Source organism: Scleropages formosus, chromosome 24 (assembly GCF_900964775.1).
Source record: "Scleropages formosus chromosome 24, fSclFor1.1, whole genome shotgun sequence".
Lineage (NCBI taxonomy): Eukaryota > Metazoa > Chordata > Actinopteri > Osteoglossiformes > Osteoglossidae > Scleropages > Scleropages formosus.
Window position 1 is genome coordinate 13,266,171 of NC_041829.1, and position 19,925 is coordinate 13,286,095.

General features: G+C 42.3%; 2 protein-coding genes across 6 annotated transcripts; one reads left to right on the plus strand and one right to left on the minus strand.

The window, feature by feature from the left end:
• Positions 1–200: 200 nt before the first annotated feature.
• On the plus strand, positions 201–10,072 carry LOC108918820 (uncharacterized). 4 transcript variants are annotated; one of them, XM_018726398.2, is made up of 4 exons: positions 201–329; positions 733–1,746; positions 1,866–1,935; positions 4,065–10,072. In XM_018726398.2, exon 4 carries the CDS (start codon positions 4,130–4,132, stop codon positions 9,683–9,685), a length of 5,556 nt encoding a protein of 1,851 aa, XP_018581914.2. In that variant the 5' UTR covers positions 201–329; positions 733–1,746; positions 1,866–1,935; positions 4,065–4,129; the 3' UTR covers positions 9,686–10,072. The 4 variants fall into 4 exon arrangements, with proteins under 4 accessions (XP_018581914.2, XP_018581912.2, XP_018581915.2 ...); XM_018726396.2 differs by having other exon boundaries at positions 733–1,935; XM_018726399.2 differs by lacking the exon at positions 733–1,746.
• Positions 10,073–11,501: 1,429 nt separating this feature from the next.
• On the minus strand, positions 11,502–14,484 carry LOC108918880 (bone morphogenetic protein 2). Of its 2 annotated transcripts, none has more exons than XM_018726487.1 (5): positions 14,108–14,484; positions 13,875–14,017; positions 13,463–13,579; positions 12,436–12,625; positions 11,502–12,029 (listed from the first exon to the last, which is right to left on the minus strand). In XM_018726487.1, exons 1-5 carry the CDS (start codon positions 14,415–14,417, stop codon positions 11,596–11,598), a joined length of 1,194 nt encoding a protein of 397 aa, XP_018582003.1. In that variant the 5' UTR covers positions 14,418–14,484; the 3' UTR covers positions 11,502–11,595. The 2 variants fall into 2 exon arrangements, with proteins under 2 accessions (XP_018582003.1, XP_018582002.1); XM_018726486.1 differs by having other exon boundaries at positions 13,875–14,020.
• Between the last annotated feature and the right edge of the window lie 5,441 nt (positions 14,485–19,925).

The following is a 19,925-nucleotide window of genomic DNA, read 5'->3' on the forward strand; positions in this document are numbered from 1 at the left end:
GGCACGCCACCGGCAGTATGTAGCGCTTCAGCCAGCAGAACGGAATCAGCTGCTGTTACCACGGACGTAAAGCGGAGAATGATGATCGACCCCCTCCGTTGCTTTCCAGCCCATGTGTGGGTGTCCATCATTAGCAACAGGCTCGACTCCACGACAGCCAGAGCCTCTTGAGAAGGTGCCTGCTGGACCTATGTCCTATTATAGCACTGTCATCCTGCAGAATAAGGTGATGTGGTTCCTGCTTGACATGAAAGCCTTTTGGAAATACTGTACCACCATCAGGCCACTTCGAAGGCCCTCTCCGAACATTATGAGGCTCTTCCTCAAAGGTAAGTGCATTCAGATGATAAAATAAAAATACACTCAAATTTGTTACCAGCTTTCAATTGTCCTAAGTGCTGATGCACTAATATACATCTAAAGCTAACAGATTAATTTTAAAGTAATATGGAAGTTTTGCAGAAGTGCCTGTTGAATTTATTAAGAGAAAGTATATTTTTTATTGGGTTCTCTGAAAATAGTTTCCAGACTTTTGTTGACAAAAACTCATGCATTGTAAAAGAATACTTCAGCTGAAATTAAAAAAAAAAAAAAACAAAAAAATGTGTGTATTGTGACTAAAGAAATTCATTCACCCTACATAGATTTAATATTTAAAAAAAATTCTTTATAACATTTTCTTTTTAAAATTTACTAAACATTTTTCCTATGATTTTTTTCACTTTCCTGTAGAAAAAAAAGTGCTTAAATGTTTATTTCCCTGATACGTGCGACCTGGGCCTGCTGGATTCGTCCCAGGGGGTCTGTCATGTGACCATGTGGCTGAGATATGGATGATGTGACCAGTGGAGACGGACAGGCCATTACAACATGAAATACAAGGGGACAGAAATAGCACTACATTATAAGTGCACTTGGGCCCTGTGTGAAAAATGCTCACTAGTTAAAGCAAGGTCAACAATATGATTCGAAGTTCATGTTCATAAATATTCTGCCAGTGAACCATTCTTATGCACACCATGAAACTTGGAAACAGCTCATATTTATTTCTGCACCTTTCGGAATGAGGCAGAACACGGTAGTGCCAAGGTGTCACTTTGAGTTCTGTCTTGAATTTGCACCTCCTGGGTGACGAAATTCTCATAGTCGCCTATAAAAAAGTTTCGCAGTTTATTCAGGCTCAGCTGAAAACATAAAAAGAAGAAATAAATCAGATCAAAACGCACCATCACCCCACTTCTGTTTTGGTCTGAAAACGCTTACAACTGGCATGTTCGACAGTGAGCATGAATTATTATTAGCCATTCCATCATAATAAATGATGGTATTCAGATGACATTAATTAGCATAGTTGAAGTCCTCTGCTAAAATGAGTGGGTGACACTTGGGTGGGTGATGCAATGGGTTATTTTTAAGCGTGGGCACCTGTTCTCCAAAACACAAATGAGTCATGGGCTCAAATGCAGGACCCAGCAGACCACCATCGGCAGCCTGTCAGAGGCAAAGGATGTTTCCTTTGGTCGCCTGTGCGCTTCTGGATTGTCCTTATAGTCTGTGTCGGTGCTAAGAAGGTAACATGGCCATTCTGCCCGGGTTGGTTAAAAATATCCCATGAGTATCATCTTAGTTTCATCCACCGTTCGCTGGGTACTAAGCGTGAGGCATCGGCGTGCTCTGTGTCTCCGCATCTCCGTGTCTACCATTCCTCCAACATTTCCCTGCCTTTTTTCTCATCAAGCTGGAAAGGTCTGACCGCTTCTCTTCACCTTTCGTTTCCACATTATCGGCTGTTGTCCCAATTTTAACTAACAGAACAAATCCAACTTTCAAATGTCCTCTCAGCTCTTCTCTTGCTTGGTTGACAGAGACAGGAGCTCATTGCTGACTAATTCCTTGAAAAGGGTTCCTACACAGAATGGAATACGCCATAAAAAGGTAAGCGATATATACAAAAATTCATTAGAATGCTGTTAACTTTACGGTGCTGATTTTTTTTTTTTTTTTTTTTTATCTCTACTGTGAACGGAAGGTTTACAAATTGAACAATAAAAATATTTGCATGCTCTTCTGTACAAGAGTTCTCAATGGATGGATCAAAACAAGGAAAGTGGGATTCAGAATATGTTTTTTTATTACCAAACTGGTGGCTGTAACCATCATTTCAGGCCTTGCCTAAATGCTCCTGGGAATTCCTCTACGTTGCTGTTGAATTTTCAGTATCTGTCTAATTCTGGCATTAACTCATTTGACTATTATATTGATAGAGACAGGTGTCAGTCACCTTCCTCAACAAAACATTTACTGTCAGGGAGATTGTGAGAATGATGGCTACTGTACTATTCATCTTAACCTGGTATAAATAAACCTGGCACGAAGGCAGATGCAGGGAAATTGCCTAAACCGAGACGGGTGTCGAATTATTATGAGCATTGGAAATTTTCTTAAAGGTTGCCAAGTTTTCTTGAAGACTGAGCACATTTTTTATTTATGCCCTTTTCTTTTATTAGGGATATTTGCCTGTATCAGCACAACATGGTGAGAAAACGCACGTACTTCAGTATTTGGGTTTTTGCAAGAATTGTTCTGCGCAAAATAAAATACCTAGAAAGAAACTGTCATACTGCATTGTATTGTAAATATTTCCCTGAAGAAAATTAAGGATTTTATAAATTGTCATGCTTTAGAAATGTGAGAGAGGGTAGAGCACTTTCTTGGTGATTGGTGGCAAAGTTTTCATAAGCTATCAAACTGCTTTCTCTTCTATTCTTGGCTTCAGCAAAGAGATTTTGGCACTGAGATAAAATTAACTGCACGCGATGCTATATTTCGCCTGCATTCTCGAAAGTAAGAGAGCCTTGCAAAAGGCTGCTGTACTTTGTCCGAATTTTTTTCTGTCTTAACACTTGGTTTGGTCACTTACTGTATTGATAAGTTCTCATCTAAATGTCACGGGTCACTCCTCGACAGAACAAAACCTGTCCATATTTTCCACTGTAATTTTTACGTGTCATTTGGAGTTTTTTCGTCCAACACTAAATCAGAGAAACAAGGAAATAAAAAGCTTTCTAAAAATATCCAGGCGTCAGAAAACAGACGGATTTCGTAACGTAACCAGTTTCTGCAGAAGATATTTCTTTCGTAAGTTGGTGTAGCATTTCGACAACTGACCTGAAGACTGGATGGCAGCCAGTTACTGCCAGTCACAAACAAATAAACAGGGGAAACATTGCATTTACAGCCACTAAACATATGACAGCTGTACTTTCTTACTGACAGGTGATCTTCACAGCATAAAGGGATTTATGTTTGTGCTTCCATATTTGTAGTACCATGGTAGTTCATTTGTGCACGATGTTTTTTAAAAAAATTATGTTCACCGCTGGAATATATCACCATATATTGGGGTGAAGGACTTGGCGTGGATGACTTGGCTTGCTTTTAGGAGACTAATTTCTTTCATAGTGCCCGTTCGCTGTACATGTCCACCATTGTTGCAAACGGCACTTGTGATCAGCGTGCAAGAAGTGATCAAGTTCAAAACTGGTTTCTAAGGTCTTCGGGCAGAATCTTGATTACATCCTTCCAGTTAGCACAGGGTGGGGTAAACACACAAGTTTCCTCACTCCTGTACGATTTAAGGGTCAGGAGCAGGTTGTCAGAAGACAGAGGTCTTTTCCGAGGGCATGTCAGACTGTGGAAAGTGGGGTTACATCTGAGGTGCAAGGGTCAATCATGCTCGGGCCCTTACAAGCACCCTGTGATTCTTCCATGTTTGTCATGTTTGACAGGAAGACTGCTGCTCTAACCTAAAATTAGATAGTGTCTGACATGAAGCATTTTGTGATAAGCAGCAGAATTGACCACTTGTTAGTCATTGGAGGGTCTGCTTAACCTCTCTTTAGCAAGATTCATATTATTTTCAAAGGTTTTCACTTAACAAACTTTCTTAAGATATATTTAATAAAATCATTTAAATTTTGCACAAAGTGCACTCATAAATATACTTTGCCATTTCACCTTTGTTAATATTATTGACATGTTTTTTGCCTTTGCTTCCCTTCCAGGAAAGAAATGAGATCATGTCACCTTTTGGAAGGTGATTTAGCTGAAGTCAAGACAGCATAGAGGAATGCATCGTGGAGACAGACTGGAACAGCTGGTCCCACGCAAGGGAAAAGTGCTCAAAATGAGCTGCCTTAACAAGCGTCATGGGGTCAACAGAGGGAATAAGCGTGGGTCCTACAAATACACAGAGGGCTTCAAGGACACGTCTAGCGTTGGTAGTCTCATGGATGAGACGGACCGAGAAGTCAGCAGCCTCACCGACCGTGCCTTCAAGAGTCTGTGCATTGACGAGGAGCCCATCTACAGCGACTCTGAGGTCATCTCCTCCCCCAGTGGACGCAAGCAAGCTTTCACAGAGGATACCCAGAGCAAGGAGGTGGGTGGAGTAACGTTCAGTCATTCATTTGTGAACACTGCCAAGCAGGAGCACATCAGCTGGAATGACCATGTCCATCATCTGAACAATGGTGCTATTGAATCTGGCTGGTTGCAGAACAGGGGCAAGTCCAAAGTTTCCTCTCTGGTTAAAGCTTTCACTACAATGAGGAATGACATCAAAGGAGGTCTTATTGCAGATCGTGACATGAGTGAAAGTGTCACTGGTCGTAAACAAACTGATGCAAACTTTGACTCATGGGACAAGACTGCCCTCTTAAGCATCCAAAGAGAGTTGTCTGAATTCTCCACAGTACCAGATCCTCAGAACTTCAAAATGGGAAATTCATCAACTAAAGGGAGATCTGGTACCTCTAAAGCCCAGAAAACAAACAAAGATTTGACATTTCCTTCTTCAAAATCCTCAAAAAATAAAAGTCGCAAGCCCAGCAAGCATAAGAAGCTGAACTCCAATAACTTCTTCCTCCACAGTGAATTCAGCCCATTCCAGGCATGGAGGGAATGTTGCAGATTCCCGTTTGAACAACAGAACATGTCTAACCTGTCATCAGCAAACGACTTCCCAGAATGGTACGACTCTCCTCTCTACAAGGAGTTAACTGCAGCAACCAGATTGACCCAGACTGGGGACAGCAAGAAACACAGAAAATCCACTGACAACGTTTCCCTTCCTGCACTAACTTTTCCTAAAAATCTACACAAAGCCTTAGATGCAGAAAAGCCATGCTCTTCTCCAGAAGAGCAACAGAAAATTGTTGAACTTGAAAAGCAGGTTCTTTCTTCGAAAGAGCTAAACAAAACTTTAATAAGTGAAAATAGCTGCACTTCTCCAAAAGACCCACCTAATGCTATAGGGCTTGTAGAGCAAAACCTTTCCCCTAATGACCTGGACATAGCTTTGACTGTTGAGAAGGGAAGTGGATCAGAAGCGGGAGCACCCTGTCCCCCGTGGAGAAGGAACAGAAGCCATGTGAGAAAAGCTCCCATCACCACTCATTCAAGCACAGTCCCCCCCAGCCATCCGCAGTCAAGGACCGGTGAAGAGGCATTGGCCACCACAAGTCAGGACCCTACAACAGCAGATGAGTCGACATCAGGGAACATTACTCCGTTCAGCATCTCTCAGCTACTGACACCCATCATCTATGTGGGACAGAAAGTGGAAAGTTCTGGAAAACCAAAAGAGATGCTTTCTCCATCTGAACTCATGCTCCCAGAACTGCCTGAGTCAGAGATTAGACCCACCCCTGAGGTCAAACTCACTGACAGCTATAAAGCTATTGCCTCCAGTTTGCTTTTTAACATCAAAGACAACCGGAAACGGGTGAAAAGTACGTACAGCCCTCAAAAATTTAAAGGCCTGAATCCAAAAGATCCCCGTAGACTGCTGCCTGTGCAGGAAACCACCGGTCCCAAAAACGTTCTGGCTATTTCAGAGGCTTCAATTGCTGTGGTCAGCGCAGCTGCACATCCAAAAGCAGGACACGTCAAATCTGTTAGCAGTCATGCTCTGGAACCAAAGAGTGAGCGCACTGGTGATCGTAAAAAACTCGCTGACACCCGTATATCAGATGACTATTTGACATTAACCTCACCCCGAAGTGTAAAAGAAGCTGCCGGTTGCAGAAGCTTCCCTGGTGGGATGCAGGAAGATGCAGGCCGAGCACATCTTGCTGAGGTTCTGAATGCCAGATCACTTCCAACATCAAACGAGCCATCCAAACTAAGGGTGGGTTACTTGGCATTTGACCCACCCCGAACAGCCAGGCAATCAGGGAAACAAACTGAAAATGTCCCTCTAAAATTCATTGCCCCTCAACACTTTGCTGTTGCAAAACACAAAAAAGCACATGTAGGAAGAAAGGGACCCCTTATGAATGGAATAATCTCTGTCAAAGGACCAGAACATTCTGGTGAAGAAGTGAGACAATCAAAACAGGGCTTGCATGTAAACAGACATGGAATGATTATCAACAGAGGGGTACATGCTATGAGAGATGAGGACAACATTAAAACAGCGGGAGACCGAGAGGTCATTTCATCAGAACCCAAAGACATTTGCTTGCTTTCATTAGCAGAACAAGAAGAAGACAATGGATTTGTGAGAACCGGAGACCAGGAACCAAAAAGTAAAGTAGAAGCTAGTGAAGACATGGAGAAAGTAAAAAAAGAATTAAATAATGGCAAAGAGACTAGAAAGGAAGTCGGAGCTGAACACGTATTTTCAGCAAGGCAAAATCAGTATATTAAGAATGAAAGGTATGCAATGCAGGATGATGAGGTTGAAGAGGCAAGTACCCCAGAGCCTACAGCTAAAGGAGAAAATATTAAAATTACAACATCAGTTCAGGAGTACCAAAAAGCCAAAAGGGGTGTGGTCTCACAGAGGGTGAACAAACAAGCTGCGTGTGATGAACTGGCCCATTTGGATGTGCAACATGAAGCGGAAGGGGATGTACCTAGAAAAACAGAAGAAAGACTTCCTAGAAGCGATGTAGCCTCAGCAAACGGACAGAGGTATACTGGAAAGCATGGACCATTATCGAACGGGTGCATGCTTGACAGAGGTGGAGAGCTGGAGAATGAGGAAGTTAAACATGCTAAACTTGGCACATTTTCAGCTAAAGAGGCTAGCCATTTACTTGGAATAGAAAGAGAAGTATTTGCAACAAAAGGATATGGCACTAATGAGCAGAAATGTACGCAGAATGAACAAAGCAGAATTCATGATGCAGACCTGACTGAACAAGTTCTTGTTCGAACACCAAAAGACAAATGTGGTGAAAGTGATGATGCTAGAATAAATGGTCTTATCAAACAAAATGTACTTGCATCAACGGAAAGAAATCATGTCAATCAGGCAGCACTTGAAACCACAATAAGACCTGCTGGTAAGGTTCAGGACAAAGGTGGTGTCAATCCTATAAATGGAAAATATCTTACTGGAAAGGATAAGTGTGCTGTTGAAGGCAAAGAGCATGAGAAAAAAAGCAATAATGTTGACAGGGTAATGATGGCGAGAGGAAGCGTTAAGCAGAAAGTGCTATCATATATGAAAGAGAATATCCATGATAAATGCCAGAAGCTTGCTCCAAAGGGGAAAGAACTGTCGAGAAACTCTATACCCTCTACAGGTATATTAGAAGCAGTCAGACATGAAAAATTTCCAACAAAACAGAAAGAGCTCCTAAGAGATGAATATCTAGGGAAAATTCCACAAGACGGCAGTCTGACAGTTAGAGAGAGTGAACTGGATGAATGTGATCTGGTGACTATGAAAGAAAAAGTAGGTAGTACTTGGAAAGAAAACGCATCCAAAGGAAATGCAGAATGGGAGAAATTAGCTGTTCAAGAGAGAGATGGGGTCAGTATTAAAAAATATGTAGCCGAAGAGAAAGTTCACACCACAACTGAGGTTTCTGCAGCTGATGGACGTGCTGCTGCTGCTGTTCCTGCTGCTGCTGATGATGATGATTATCATCACCATGATCATGTAGTGAAGGAGACAGACAAGAAGGTACAAGAGAATGATGAGCAAATACAGGAGGGAAATGACCATAAGGGCCAAAATAGGCTTTCAGGTGTCACATTGCCTCTGCAGATAGACAATACAGTTGATGAGCACACAACTAAAGTCATGGGGCCTTCCATACCTCAAGAGAATTCACATCAGTGTGAGAATTTTCAATTACCAGGGCAAAATTTACTTCCTAAAGAGACTAAGAATGCCTCGGGTAAAGACAGGAAAGAACTGGAAAAGATGGAGTTGCAGTGTTACTCTAACATTAACCAAGAAAGTGAGCGGGAGGATAAAGACAGGCTGGTGACTTCACCGCAAACAGATGGGAGTGCTTCCTGGACTGAAGGAAGTGAGCGGTCTCCTAGTGAGATGGATGAAGGTGGCTGGGTGCGTTGCTTGATTGACTGCGCAAAAGTCCAGTCGCAGTCCCTGCAATCCAGCACTCCCTTGTCCCCAGTGGGGAAGCTCACCTTATTTAAAGTGAAAGACAACACTTTCCGAAATTCTCCCATCACAAAGACTGTGAAGCTAACGTTTCATCATTCGTTTCCAGAGGACTTTAGCCTGGGATCTCCGAGGGAGAGTCTGAGCGGGTCCGAGAGAGGTGAGGACGAGCGAGGTCTCACCAAAGGCACCACAGGAGCTTCTGTTCCTCGCAGCACCAGCCCAGATACACGGTCTAATGGAATGTACACACCTGGTACATTGAGGGGACGTCGAAGGAGCCACATCCAGCACACTTCCATTCCGGAGGAAGACGAAAGCCGTTCATTTGCAAGCGGTCAGTTGGAGGACATGGAGAGTTGTGCCTTGAGTGGGTCAGGCACAGAAGAGGCGGCCATTAGTGCTGCACCAGCAGAGGACACTGCATTTTCCAAAGAACCCAGTGAGCGGTCAGGATCAGCCTGTAGCGCCAATGACTCCCAGTCGCTGATCAAACCGCCAGCAGTTCCGCCCAAGACAGAGAAAGCACTACGGCGTGCTCAGAAGCTCACCAGCAGAAGAATGAGGAAGGAAGAAGCCCAAAGCAAAGCACAGGAAAGTAGCCGGTCTGATCTTAATCCCAGCCATGCGGCTCAGAACACAGCGTCACCACCCAGCAAATCCCTGGTTGCCCAACAAACTGCACCGGCTCCAGAGCCGGCACCCATTCCCAGTGCAGAGCCCCAGATTATTCCACCTCCTGCTGCGGACATCAGCGTGCCATCGTATGCGATAACTCAAAGGAAACTCTTGCAAGACCCAGATTCAGGTCAGTACTTTGTGGTCGACATGCCTGTCCAAGTGAAAACAAAGACTTTCTTTGACCCGGAACTGGGGACTTACGTACAGCTTCCCGTGCAATCGCCTAAGGAGGCCTCGTCGACCGTAGCAGAGGCGGCAGCAGCTCCTTACATGCTCTGTCACGGATTCGTGCCCATACCGGTCTCGTCATTGCCGCAGCAGGGGCCAACCGCCAAGGCTCTGGGACCGGTGCTTTTCCCAGACACTCTTGAAAAGCAGGAAGATAGCGGCACCTTGAGGCAGGACCCCAGTAAGTGGGTAGACTGCAAAGATGCTGAGAATGATATTGATCTGAACATAACACATGTCCCTGCATCTGAGAAGTGCTCATACAGTGAAGAAAAGGACAGCATCGGCTCTGAGTACATGGACGTTGTGTCACTGGGTGAGCCGGATAACTGTTCAGTAGAAAGCAGCTGAATTCAACCAATTGTTTTAGAAATGCACTGTTTTTTACAATATTTTGCAGGCATAGTGAAACACACTGAAATGGATATGATAGCGTTTATGATAGGTTTATATATATATATATTCACATAAGTGGAGAGAGTATTGCTATCATTAAATCTTGTTTATAAATGGAGATGTTATAACACAGACTGCTATTAAAGTTGAAACTTCAGTGTTTTGTTAAGGAGATAAAAAAATGCATTTTCCTTTAGTGTATGTAAAGCTTGTTACAATTAAGGGTGTTTAACTTTTTTAACAGAATTATGTTTTTAATTAACACCTACATAAAGCAGGGCTATTTATTTAAATGTTTTGTGCTAAATTAATTGTGTAAACCATTCCAATAAAAAACAAATTTCAGACCATAAATAAGACATTTTGGCATTATTTAATTTCTGCGACCTTTTTAGAAAAATATGGGTGTGAATAACAACAAGCAGTTACAGTAAAGGTTCAAACTTGTCTTGCTGACTGGTGCTGCTCTACACTTTCTTGCTTAACACTTCCAAAGAACAGCTGTAACTGCTATTGAAACAAAAAAAAAAATTTGGAACATTGGCTCCCTCTAGAGCAACCAATTAGAGACACATACAGTATTACTGTATGTACTTATATCCTTGGGATCCCATCAAATAGCATAAATTTCCATATTAGAGCAGAAATTAGAAAGTCAGGTTTTTAGGTTTGTTTGGAATGCAGGGAGAGGTCCCACCAAAAAAAAGTTAGCATGTTTTAATTATATGAAACTCTTCAAAACCCGATAAGAAAATTAGGTACATAACTGCAAAGTTTTTGCTGTCTGGATATAATCTGGGCTTATTTTAATAGAAGACCATACTTATTTTGTACAAGCAGGTCTGCAAAGATGCTTAATATGCAACAGTTTTTAAATTGTCACAACAATTGTTTTGTTTAAAGATGTTTAAATGCAATTTATTACTCCTGCAAAATTGTGACTTTATATATTATATGCCCTAATGAATTTAAGAAGGTGATTAGCAAAGAAGTGAGATTGAAATATAACTTTTGGTATTTTTTGAGTTTATTACAGTATGCTGATGGACATGGGCTAACGCTATCCTAGTTTATGACTTGTTGATTACATTTCAGCTGTTAAAGCATTTACCCATGAATCCAGAGAACCCCCCCCACCCACCCACACACACACACACACACACACACACACACACACACACACACACACTCAGTCTGAAAGCACTTATCCTGAGCAGGTTCACAGTGAACCAGAGCCTAACCTGGCAGCACAGAGTGCAAGGCTGGAGGGGGAGAGGACACACCCTGGGCGGGACACCAGTCCATCACAAGGCACCCCAAGTGGGACTCAAGCCCCAGATCCACCCGAATAGCAGGCACATGCCAAACCCTCTGCGCCACCACACCCCCTACTGCAGAGAACCCCATGGAACATAAATGATTACAAGAAGCCTGACTAGAGTCTGCAGTTCAAGTCACATGCGCTAATCATTGGGCAATATTTCATTTTCTTAGTAATTAATAAATTATTTCCAAATACTTAGCGACTTAGAGACTGCATTTCAGTGTTTGAATACCTTCAATAATTTGCAGTTACATTAACGAAAATAGTTGTACATTTGAGATGAATGCAATTTCACTGTAATCACAAGGAATAATAATAACTGATTCGGTAACAATAATTGATTTTGAAATCGTGCAAGGGCCTAATTTTGAGCTTTAATGGCACTACACGTCAAAAGAAGGTCTGACTTCCAACAGTTTTTATTCAACAAAGCAGTACAATGTCCATCTGAATTGACAGGAGACATTTCTGTGAGACATTTCTTAAGCTGATAATAATAATTGTACACATATTTACATTGGTCCACAATGGGGTGTCTTGGCTAATGGCAAGCACAGCTGACAGCCACCATGTTTTCATATTGCTTGAGGACTACGTTTTCATCGTCATCGAAGTACAACAGACTGATGGAGTGCAGCTTGTCCGGCACACAGCACGGGGTTTCCACACCTGTCGTCAGCTTCAGCGCATTCACAATAGACTGAACGGTGGCATGGTTTGTAGCCCCAAACCCCTCCCCGAGTGGGAATGGGCAGGTCCCGCTGCAGTAATATGCATCATAACCCCGAGGGGAGATGATCCACCCTGACCAACCAATCTTGTCGAAATCCACGTAGAGAGGGTGCTGTCGACAGGTCACAGAGCGACCTCTGGAATACCACGGTGCGGCTCGAGTGTTGCGGCTCTTGGTTCTCCCCCTTGACACCACTGAGTTCACCTCTCCAGCTGCCTCCGCTGCGGAACGTCTTCTCTGTCCTAAGAAGACAGGTGTAAAACATTAGGCTTGACCTCTCCTTGTAGGGTGGAGTTTTGGAAGCTTTTTCTACATTTTTTCTAGGTACCTTCATACCAGATTCCATTCGCCCCGATCTGAGATACTGACACTAAACTCACCTGTAAGTACTTTTAACATCTTACACGAGGAAACCCACCCATTCATCCATTTTCACAATGTGTTTATCCAATACACAGTCCTGGTGACAAGCAAAACCTTAGTTACAATAATTACTGGTCCTGCCTTAAACAATGCTTAATTTCACCCAGTCGTTATATTTTGATATGATTACCTATCTACTGAAGCTGAATGCAAATGATAGATGTATGGAAAACACATGCAGGTGAACATGGTTTCTGTTACCAATACATAGGAAAAAATGATAACCATGAAATGGCAACTGGTCTGTTTTTGACGTTCTTCTGCCCTCCTCCGAGAAAATAACCAAGTAAGAGTTTTTCTCTTCAAGCTTTAGATCCACAGCTGGAGTGTCATAATCCAGAAAATTTTCTGAAGGCAAGGTGATGACCACCAGGAAGCCTTTATTCTCATCACTGTTCTGAATCCACTTAGAGACCTGTGGGAGGGATGAAGAAAAAAAAAAGGAAACAAATGTTCAAATATTTTTTAGTCATCACCTGGAACATGTCTTGCAAGTGATGCAATGCAAATGTAGGGTGGTATGGTGGCACAGTGAGTAGTGCTGCTGTCTCACAGTGCCTTGGTGGTGCGAGAGGATATGGGTTTGATCGTTGCTCAGTCTGTGTGGGATCTGCATGGTCTCCCCCTGTCTGTGTGGGTTTCCTCTGGCTGCTCTGGTTTCCTCCCAAAGTCTGAAGACATTCTGTTTGGCTTTCCCTCATAGTGTGTGAGTGCCAGGGAGAGTGTGTTCCACTGATGTATGGATGAGTGACCCATTGTAAGTAGTGTATCTAGCAGTGTAAGTCACCATGGTGAATAAGGTGTGTGGGCTGATAACACTACATAGTGTTCATTGGAAGTTGCTTTGGAGAAAAGTATCTGCTACATAAATCAATGTAAATGTAGACACAGCCAGCAGTGTAGCTGCTGCCTTTGGATTCAAAGAGTGCAGGTTCAATTCCCATCTCCTACTGTAGTACCCTTGAGCAAGGTACTCAACCCTAAATTGCTCTCATAAAAGTACACCCAGCTGTACAAATGGGTGAGTAATTGTAACTCTGACACTGTAAGTACCTTTTGGAGAAAAGCAACAGATAAATGTAAATGATGCAGAGAAAGTAAATTAGTGCTGAATGGTGTCAATCACCTGCACACCCACTTTCTCAATGAAGACCAATAAAGAACTACATTTATGGCCAGTCTCACAACCATTGTGACTGATTTTCCGCTGATCCTTTTATTTTCTGCAAAAACCAAGTTACTAGAGTCTTACCGTGTTAGTAACATCAAACACATGCCACCCCTGGGTGTACAAAGACAAGAACCGAGAAGTTACCAAGCTGCCTCTCCATGGATTAACCTTGTTATCCAGCAGCTCGTAAATACTGATCTGAAATGGAAAGAGAAATAACAGGAAAAAGAAAAATCAATAACACCTTGGAACTGAAGGTTAGGTACAGGCAACACTGTAAAAGCCATAGTGGATAATAACCTTCTTTTAATATTGTTATGTTGCTGCGACACAGTGCTGCTACTTCATAATAAATAATAATAATAGAGAAATAAATGAAATTATTACTATTAATAAACAATGAATAATAGGATTAATGAATGACCTGAAGCTGCACTTCTATGCGAAACGAGGAAGAAGAAGAGCCGTGACACACCTCACCTGCGTTACTTACTTTGTACAAGTGTCCTCTGTGCGATTTCCTGGACAAGAAGAACTTGTGTCGGGATCTGAACATGCGGAATTCCGCTTTTATCATCTTCTCGTTCTTTCCGAACGAGGACAGGTTGAAGAAGTGGACGTTCCGAGTGGACCGTACTGCTGGATAGGTGACAGTATTAAAAATAATAATAATAATAATTATAATAATAATGTGCGGGACAGTTAGGTTTGTCCAGGTTTACGTACCCGCCGCTCTGTCCTCGAAACTCCGCACCACGTTTCCTTCCAGGAACTTGCGCTCCTTGGTGACCCCGTTGCGATCCGCCACCGCGTTGTACAGGTCCATCATGAACTGGGGTGGCTTTCTGTGCGGGGGCGCGTTCTGCTCCGGCTCTCCGATCTGCAGCATCTCGTGGAGCTTCCTGAGCGCCTGCGACGTGACCACGGGGTCGGCGTCCGTGTGCCGCATCACCTGGGTGGAGACGCCGAGCGGAGAGCCGGCCCAGGGTGCGAGGGAGAGGGCGCAGCACAGCCAGAGGCGGCCCGGCAGCAGCATGGCAGCACAGTGCTCAAGACGACAGAGCGCCGCATATACACACACACACACACACACACACACACACACACACACGCACACGCACGCACACACACTCTTTCCGCAAATTGACACACACCTGAGTGAGCGCGGATGCGCGGCCTTTAAACCTTCATAAATCTGTCAACTTCGCATGTATGAGAGATGGAGATAAAGCCCATGTCTGATGACGTCATAAATGGGGGGGGGGGGGGGGGGTGACCCCCCAGTTTGCCAAAGTGACTCATCGCTTAATAGTTTAACTGCAAAAAAAATTCCTGTTCCTGCCCTGTATTACGTTCAGAACACACTCCTAGTTCAAACAACATGTATTCGATGTATTCCATACATTTTTGTGTGTTTAATGTGGCATATAATATTATTGGTTTCTTGAATTAATTTTAATACTCTGTTACGTTGCTGTGAGACACTGTTGCTGCAGTTGTAAATAATAATAATAATAATAAGAAGAAGAAGAAGAAGAAGAAGAAGAATTCTATTAACAACAACAATAATAAATAAATGCATTATTACTATTATTAACAACAACAGTAACAATACACACACACACACACATTCTCAGAACCGCTTGTCCCATAGGGGGTCGCGGGGACCCGGAGCCTACCCGGCAACACAGGGCGTAGGGCCGGAGGGGGAGGGGACACACCGAGGACGGGACGCCAGTCCGTCGCAAGGCACCCCAAGCGGGACTCGAACCCCAGACCCACCGGAGAGCAGGACTGTGGTCCAACCCACTGCGCCACCGCACCCCCCCACAGTAACAATAATAATTCTTAAATTAATTTTTCTCTTATTGCAGTTTTTAGTTTAATCAAAAAGATATAAAACGAAATTTAACATGAAGAACACAAACATCTCAAGATCATTAACCTGTTTTTTTTTTTTTTTCAGAAAACTGCATTCATCTGAAACCTTTTTTCAAGGGAAGTTGCAGTGTCAGATAATCAACTTCCCAATGATTTACCAGTTTATACAGTAGGGTATTCTTGCTGTATCAGTTCAGGGTAAGAACCTTAATCACAAAGGAGTGGGACCATTTCAACCTGGTTTGTAAAGTCTGAGATGGGAAAATTGCTTTTGTCAAGCTAAGCATGTACGGACATTTCTTTTCCTGAGGCCTTGCATGAAGCATCGAATGTATATTTCTACAGTATCTATGTATGTATGTATGTAAGTATGTACAGCACCAGGGGGGAAACTGATTACCAATTAAATGCCTAAGAGCATACAGTAGAACAGTTTTTAGAAAAAAATTCTTACGGGACAAACAAAAGTATTTATGACATCTGTGAACATTATTTTTCAACCAAATTTAATGTGTTTTATCAGTATTCCAGCTGTCCCCCAACTGAAAGTACAGCAAACAAACTGACAGAGCGCTGACGCAAATGAGAAGGGATTTACTTGCTGGGACCCCTCCAACATCAAGTCTTTGTGGCTGCCTTGGAGGACCAGCAAGGAGATTAATGGCTGAATGATATCAGATCCAATGATCTGTTCAGTCTCAGCTAAACAAACGGCAGCTTATCTTTAATTGCGTTCATCATGGGTGTGAAAAACACATTAAAGCATCATTGGGCTGATTGCATTTTTCACTTAGAGTATCAATCAATTATTGGCTCGAGCCAGAATGGGCACACAAGTATTGGATTGTTGCTCATTTCAGAGCAGGGACAAAGTTCAGTTCGGACCACAAAGTCAACTAGAGAATTTAAACTTCAGTGGCTGACAACCATTACCATAACAGACATTTTCATTTCATACAATTTGATCTCCTGTGGGCTCCATTTCCATGTATTATAGTATCTGGGTCCATATGACAAAACTGCTACAACAATATATCAAAATGTATATCCTTTTTCAAAGCAAAAAGACATGCAGCAAAAGGGCATTTCACCAACAGAAGGACACAGAAGGACACTTGACTCACAAAGTACAGCCACATACACAAAGCATCAATAGCTTGCACATACAATGGAAGGGGAGCGTTTTTTTTTTTCTAAACAGATAAAATAGTGGTTTATGGAGCAGATAAGAGACAAGGAGGAGAGAAATGGATCCAAAACAGGTGAGTTTTGAGACCCTTCAATATCCGAAGGGCCCGAGCTCATTCCACCACATCAGAGCCAAAACTGCAAACCTTTGTGCTTTTCATTTTTAAACTCTCGTGTGTGGGACCACCAAGTGGGCAGAGGTGGATGATTACAGCAGCCTGGTTTTGGTATAGTGAATGACCAGGTCTTGTAGCGATCAGGGAGTAGATCCATTTATGGTTTTGTAGACTGTAACCAGACTCTTGAGTTTGATGCGGGCAGCTACAGGAAGCCAACAAAGAGAAATGAGGAGGGGAATACATTGAAACACTTTGGCAAGTCAAACCCAGGTCGTACCGTGGTATTCTGTATGAGCTGAAGAGGTGTGATGGCAGAGGCTAGAAGACCAGACAGGAGAGAGATGCAGTATTCAAAGCGAAATGTTACCATGTCCTCGACCAGAAGATTTGTGGAGTTTGTTGTGAGATAGGAGTGAATCCTGTGGATGTTATGCAGGTTGTATCTGCAGGAAAGAGATGTAGTTTTGATATGTTGAGAGAAGGACAAGCTTGAGTTAATCATTACTCTCTTCAGGCTTTTAGCTGAAGATGTAGGTAAAATGAGCAAGTTGTCCAGTTCGATAGAGAGTTCTAGACAGGAGGATGGGCCAGCTGGGAGAAAAAGGATTTTGGCTTTGGAGAGGTTGGGTTGTAGGTGGTCATCAGCCATCCGGTCAGAGGTGTCCAAGAGATAGGCAATGATACAAGAGGAAATGTCTGTAGGCACAGGGGAAGAGGGACGACAAGCTGGATATCGTCATTAGAAAGTGGTAGGAGAATCCATGAGAAGCAACGACAGAGCTGAGGGGAGAGATATAGATGGAGAAGAGTAGGGGGCCCAGTCCAGAGCCCTGAGGAACACCAGTTCAGAGAAACTGAGGGGAAGACAGGGTACCATGCCTGGCCACCGGGTAAGATCTATGCTTGTAAGTTATGCTACACAGCGCCTCTACTAGTACAGCGTTTGTGTGCCTTGCAGCATGAAAGGCACAGTTTATCATCTGGTGAACTTTATGTGTTTGTATTATCAACATTTATGAGCCAAATGATCAAAATGTCACCATCCAGGATACCCTGTTTCTTGGTTAGTGATCCTCCCCTCTTCTCATTCAACAAGCAGTTATTGATAATGAAGGATTTTATATTAGAAGAAAAGCTTGAAATAATGTTTGTTACAAATACTGTAATATGTGTTGCTGTTTTCCTATTCTAACATTTTAATTATTTCAGGTGCCATATTTTTCATCTGGGAAAGGATTTTTTCCAAAGAAAACGTTAACTCACACACACATTCTCAGAACCGCTTGTCCCATACAGGGTCGCGGAGCCCACCCAGCAACAGAGGGCGCAAGGCCGGAGGGGGAGGGGACACACCCAGGACGGGACGCCAGTCCGTCACAAGGCACCCCAAGTGGGACTCGAACCCCAGACCCACCGGAGAGCAGGACTGTGGTCCAACCCCCTCAATGTTAACTCGACCCCAGTCAAAATATGAATTTGCTTAACAAGGTGATTTCATGAAATAAAGAAAATCCATTATGTGAAGGTAACATTTGACACACAAAATGTTCTTAAAATGATGAACACCTGTATCAGTAGTTTCAGGGCTTTTAAAAAGTTTGCAGAGTCCAATTCAATCAATTCACAACTAATTCACAGCAAATAAATTAGCTCAATCAGAAGGATGGACACACACAGACACAGTATGCAGGGGATTCACCACAAACAGTCCTGATGTGCAATGGTTAACCAAGATTCAGTCTAGTTTTCTCAGTTCAATATAATGTTCTATAAAGATAAAAGCAGTAGTAATAATACTTATCATTACTACAAAATAGCCATAAATACTGCAATGTTCTGCAACCAGTGACAAAATGATCGATTTCTTATTCATGCAAACTGAACGATTATAGTTATTAATTTGCCTTCTGCAAAGCCACTTATATTGTTGTGTTTGTACTTTAAACTGCTTAAAATTATGTAGCTATTAATGTAACAGTATAACTTATACTGTAGCTACTTTTCCAGCTTTATAAGGAAAATGCTTTTATTTATTGCTATTCTATATGCTTCCTGGAGACCAGTAAAAGCAGGCCATCTTTTGCCTATGAAGCTGCTAGTACCACGGGGTTGTCCAATGTGCGTCAGCTGGGGCTGGGGGTAAAAAGCCCCTTCAATGAGGTGTTTGCACTCAACGTGTGCCAACTGGCGATAAAGAGAGAATCGGACTCCCTAAGAGCACATGTGTACTCTTCTTGAATATGAATCAGCAGTCTGTAGTGCGGCACACATACAAACGAACACCTCTTTAGTGTGTTTTCTGTATCAGTGTAGAGTGTATTCACATGTATTCGTTTAAATGACACTTTTCTCCAACATAAATGATACAATTAATTTTACAGTTGTGCAATACAATTTCTCCATGCTGGATTGTAAATCAAAAAATAGACTTGTAATAAAGCACTATTGCAACAGATGATGTGAACTTTCGTGACGTGTGAATACGATGCTTCAAGCGATTTTTTGTTTCTGTTTTTTTTTTTTTTTTAAATCAGAAATGGTTGCAAGTCCATGTTCATAAGTGCTTCTGGTTGTATCATGTCATGTGTGAGCATTTATATGGGAATGGAGGTGTTTTCCTTTTTCTCTTCTGTCAAAGTGGTCAAAGTGAGAGAAACTTGTGAAAATGTTTGCAAAATTACTTGCACATCTGGGCATGCTGAGTGCATGCATGCAACTGATGAATACCGAAAATTAATGTTACATGTTTAATTAATAATAAGACATTAACATAAAACAATTCTATATATACTCATGAGGTTTCTGAGATGGCATTGAACATCTGTTGAATTAAAAACTGCTTAATCAGGTTTAAAATCAATTTGACCTGAGTTTAAAATATCTTAAAATGCAAAATTTCTATCAGCAACAGTAAACAAGTTTATTGTTTTATTTGTCTGGTGTAAAGAAAAGCTGTGAATGTGCCAGGGGTTCTTTCACAAAACAGGCCCCCCAAATGACTTGGATAAGTAATAAACAGGTTAACAAATGACAGGATTATCGTGGAGAAACCATCTGATCCTTCTCTACTGTTGGACTATCCTGATTGACTGATTTGCTTACAGAAGTGATCTGGTGAACTAAACACTCCCACAGTGTGAACTATCCCCCAATGCAGCACTTTTTCTAGCCTGACTGCAGGAACTGTGATTGTATTTTAAATTAAAAGAGAATTACAGCAAAAAAGACATGCTAACAAGTAAAGCTGTATTAATTTCAGTGAGTAACCAAGAAAAGACCTAAGACAAGGCCACATAACCACATATATGAGCGGATTTTACCAACAGAAAAGATGATAAGAATGTTTTCCATTTTTT

Bases quoted from the DNA above. Each gene is read 5' to 3' on its own strand.
- LOC108918880 (XM_018726486.1), bottom strand. From the start codon at position 14,417: ATGCTGCTGCCGGGCCGCCTCTGGCTGTGCTGCGCCCTCTCCCTCGCA. The intron at 13,580-13,874 runs GTAAGTAACGCA...TTTCCATTTCAG, and splicing joins ACAGAGGACACTTGTACAAA to ATCAGTATTTACGAGCTGCT. The intron at 12,030-12,435 runs GTTATCATTTTT...CTGTCTTCTTAG, and splicing joins AGACCAGTTGCCATTTCATG to GACAGAGAAGACGTTCCGCA.
- LOC108918820 (XM_018726396.2), top strand. From the start codon at position 4,130: ATGCATCGTGGAGACAGACTGGAACAGCTGGTCCCACGCAAGGGAAAA.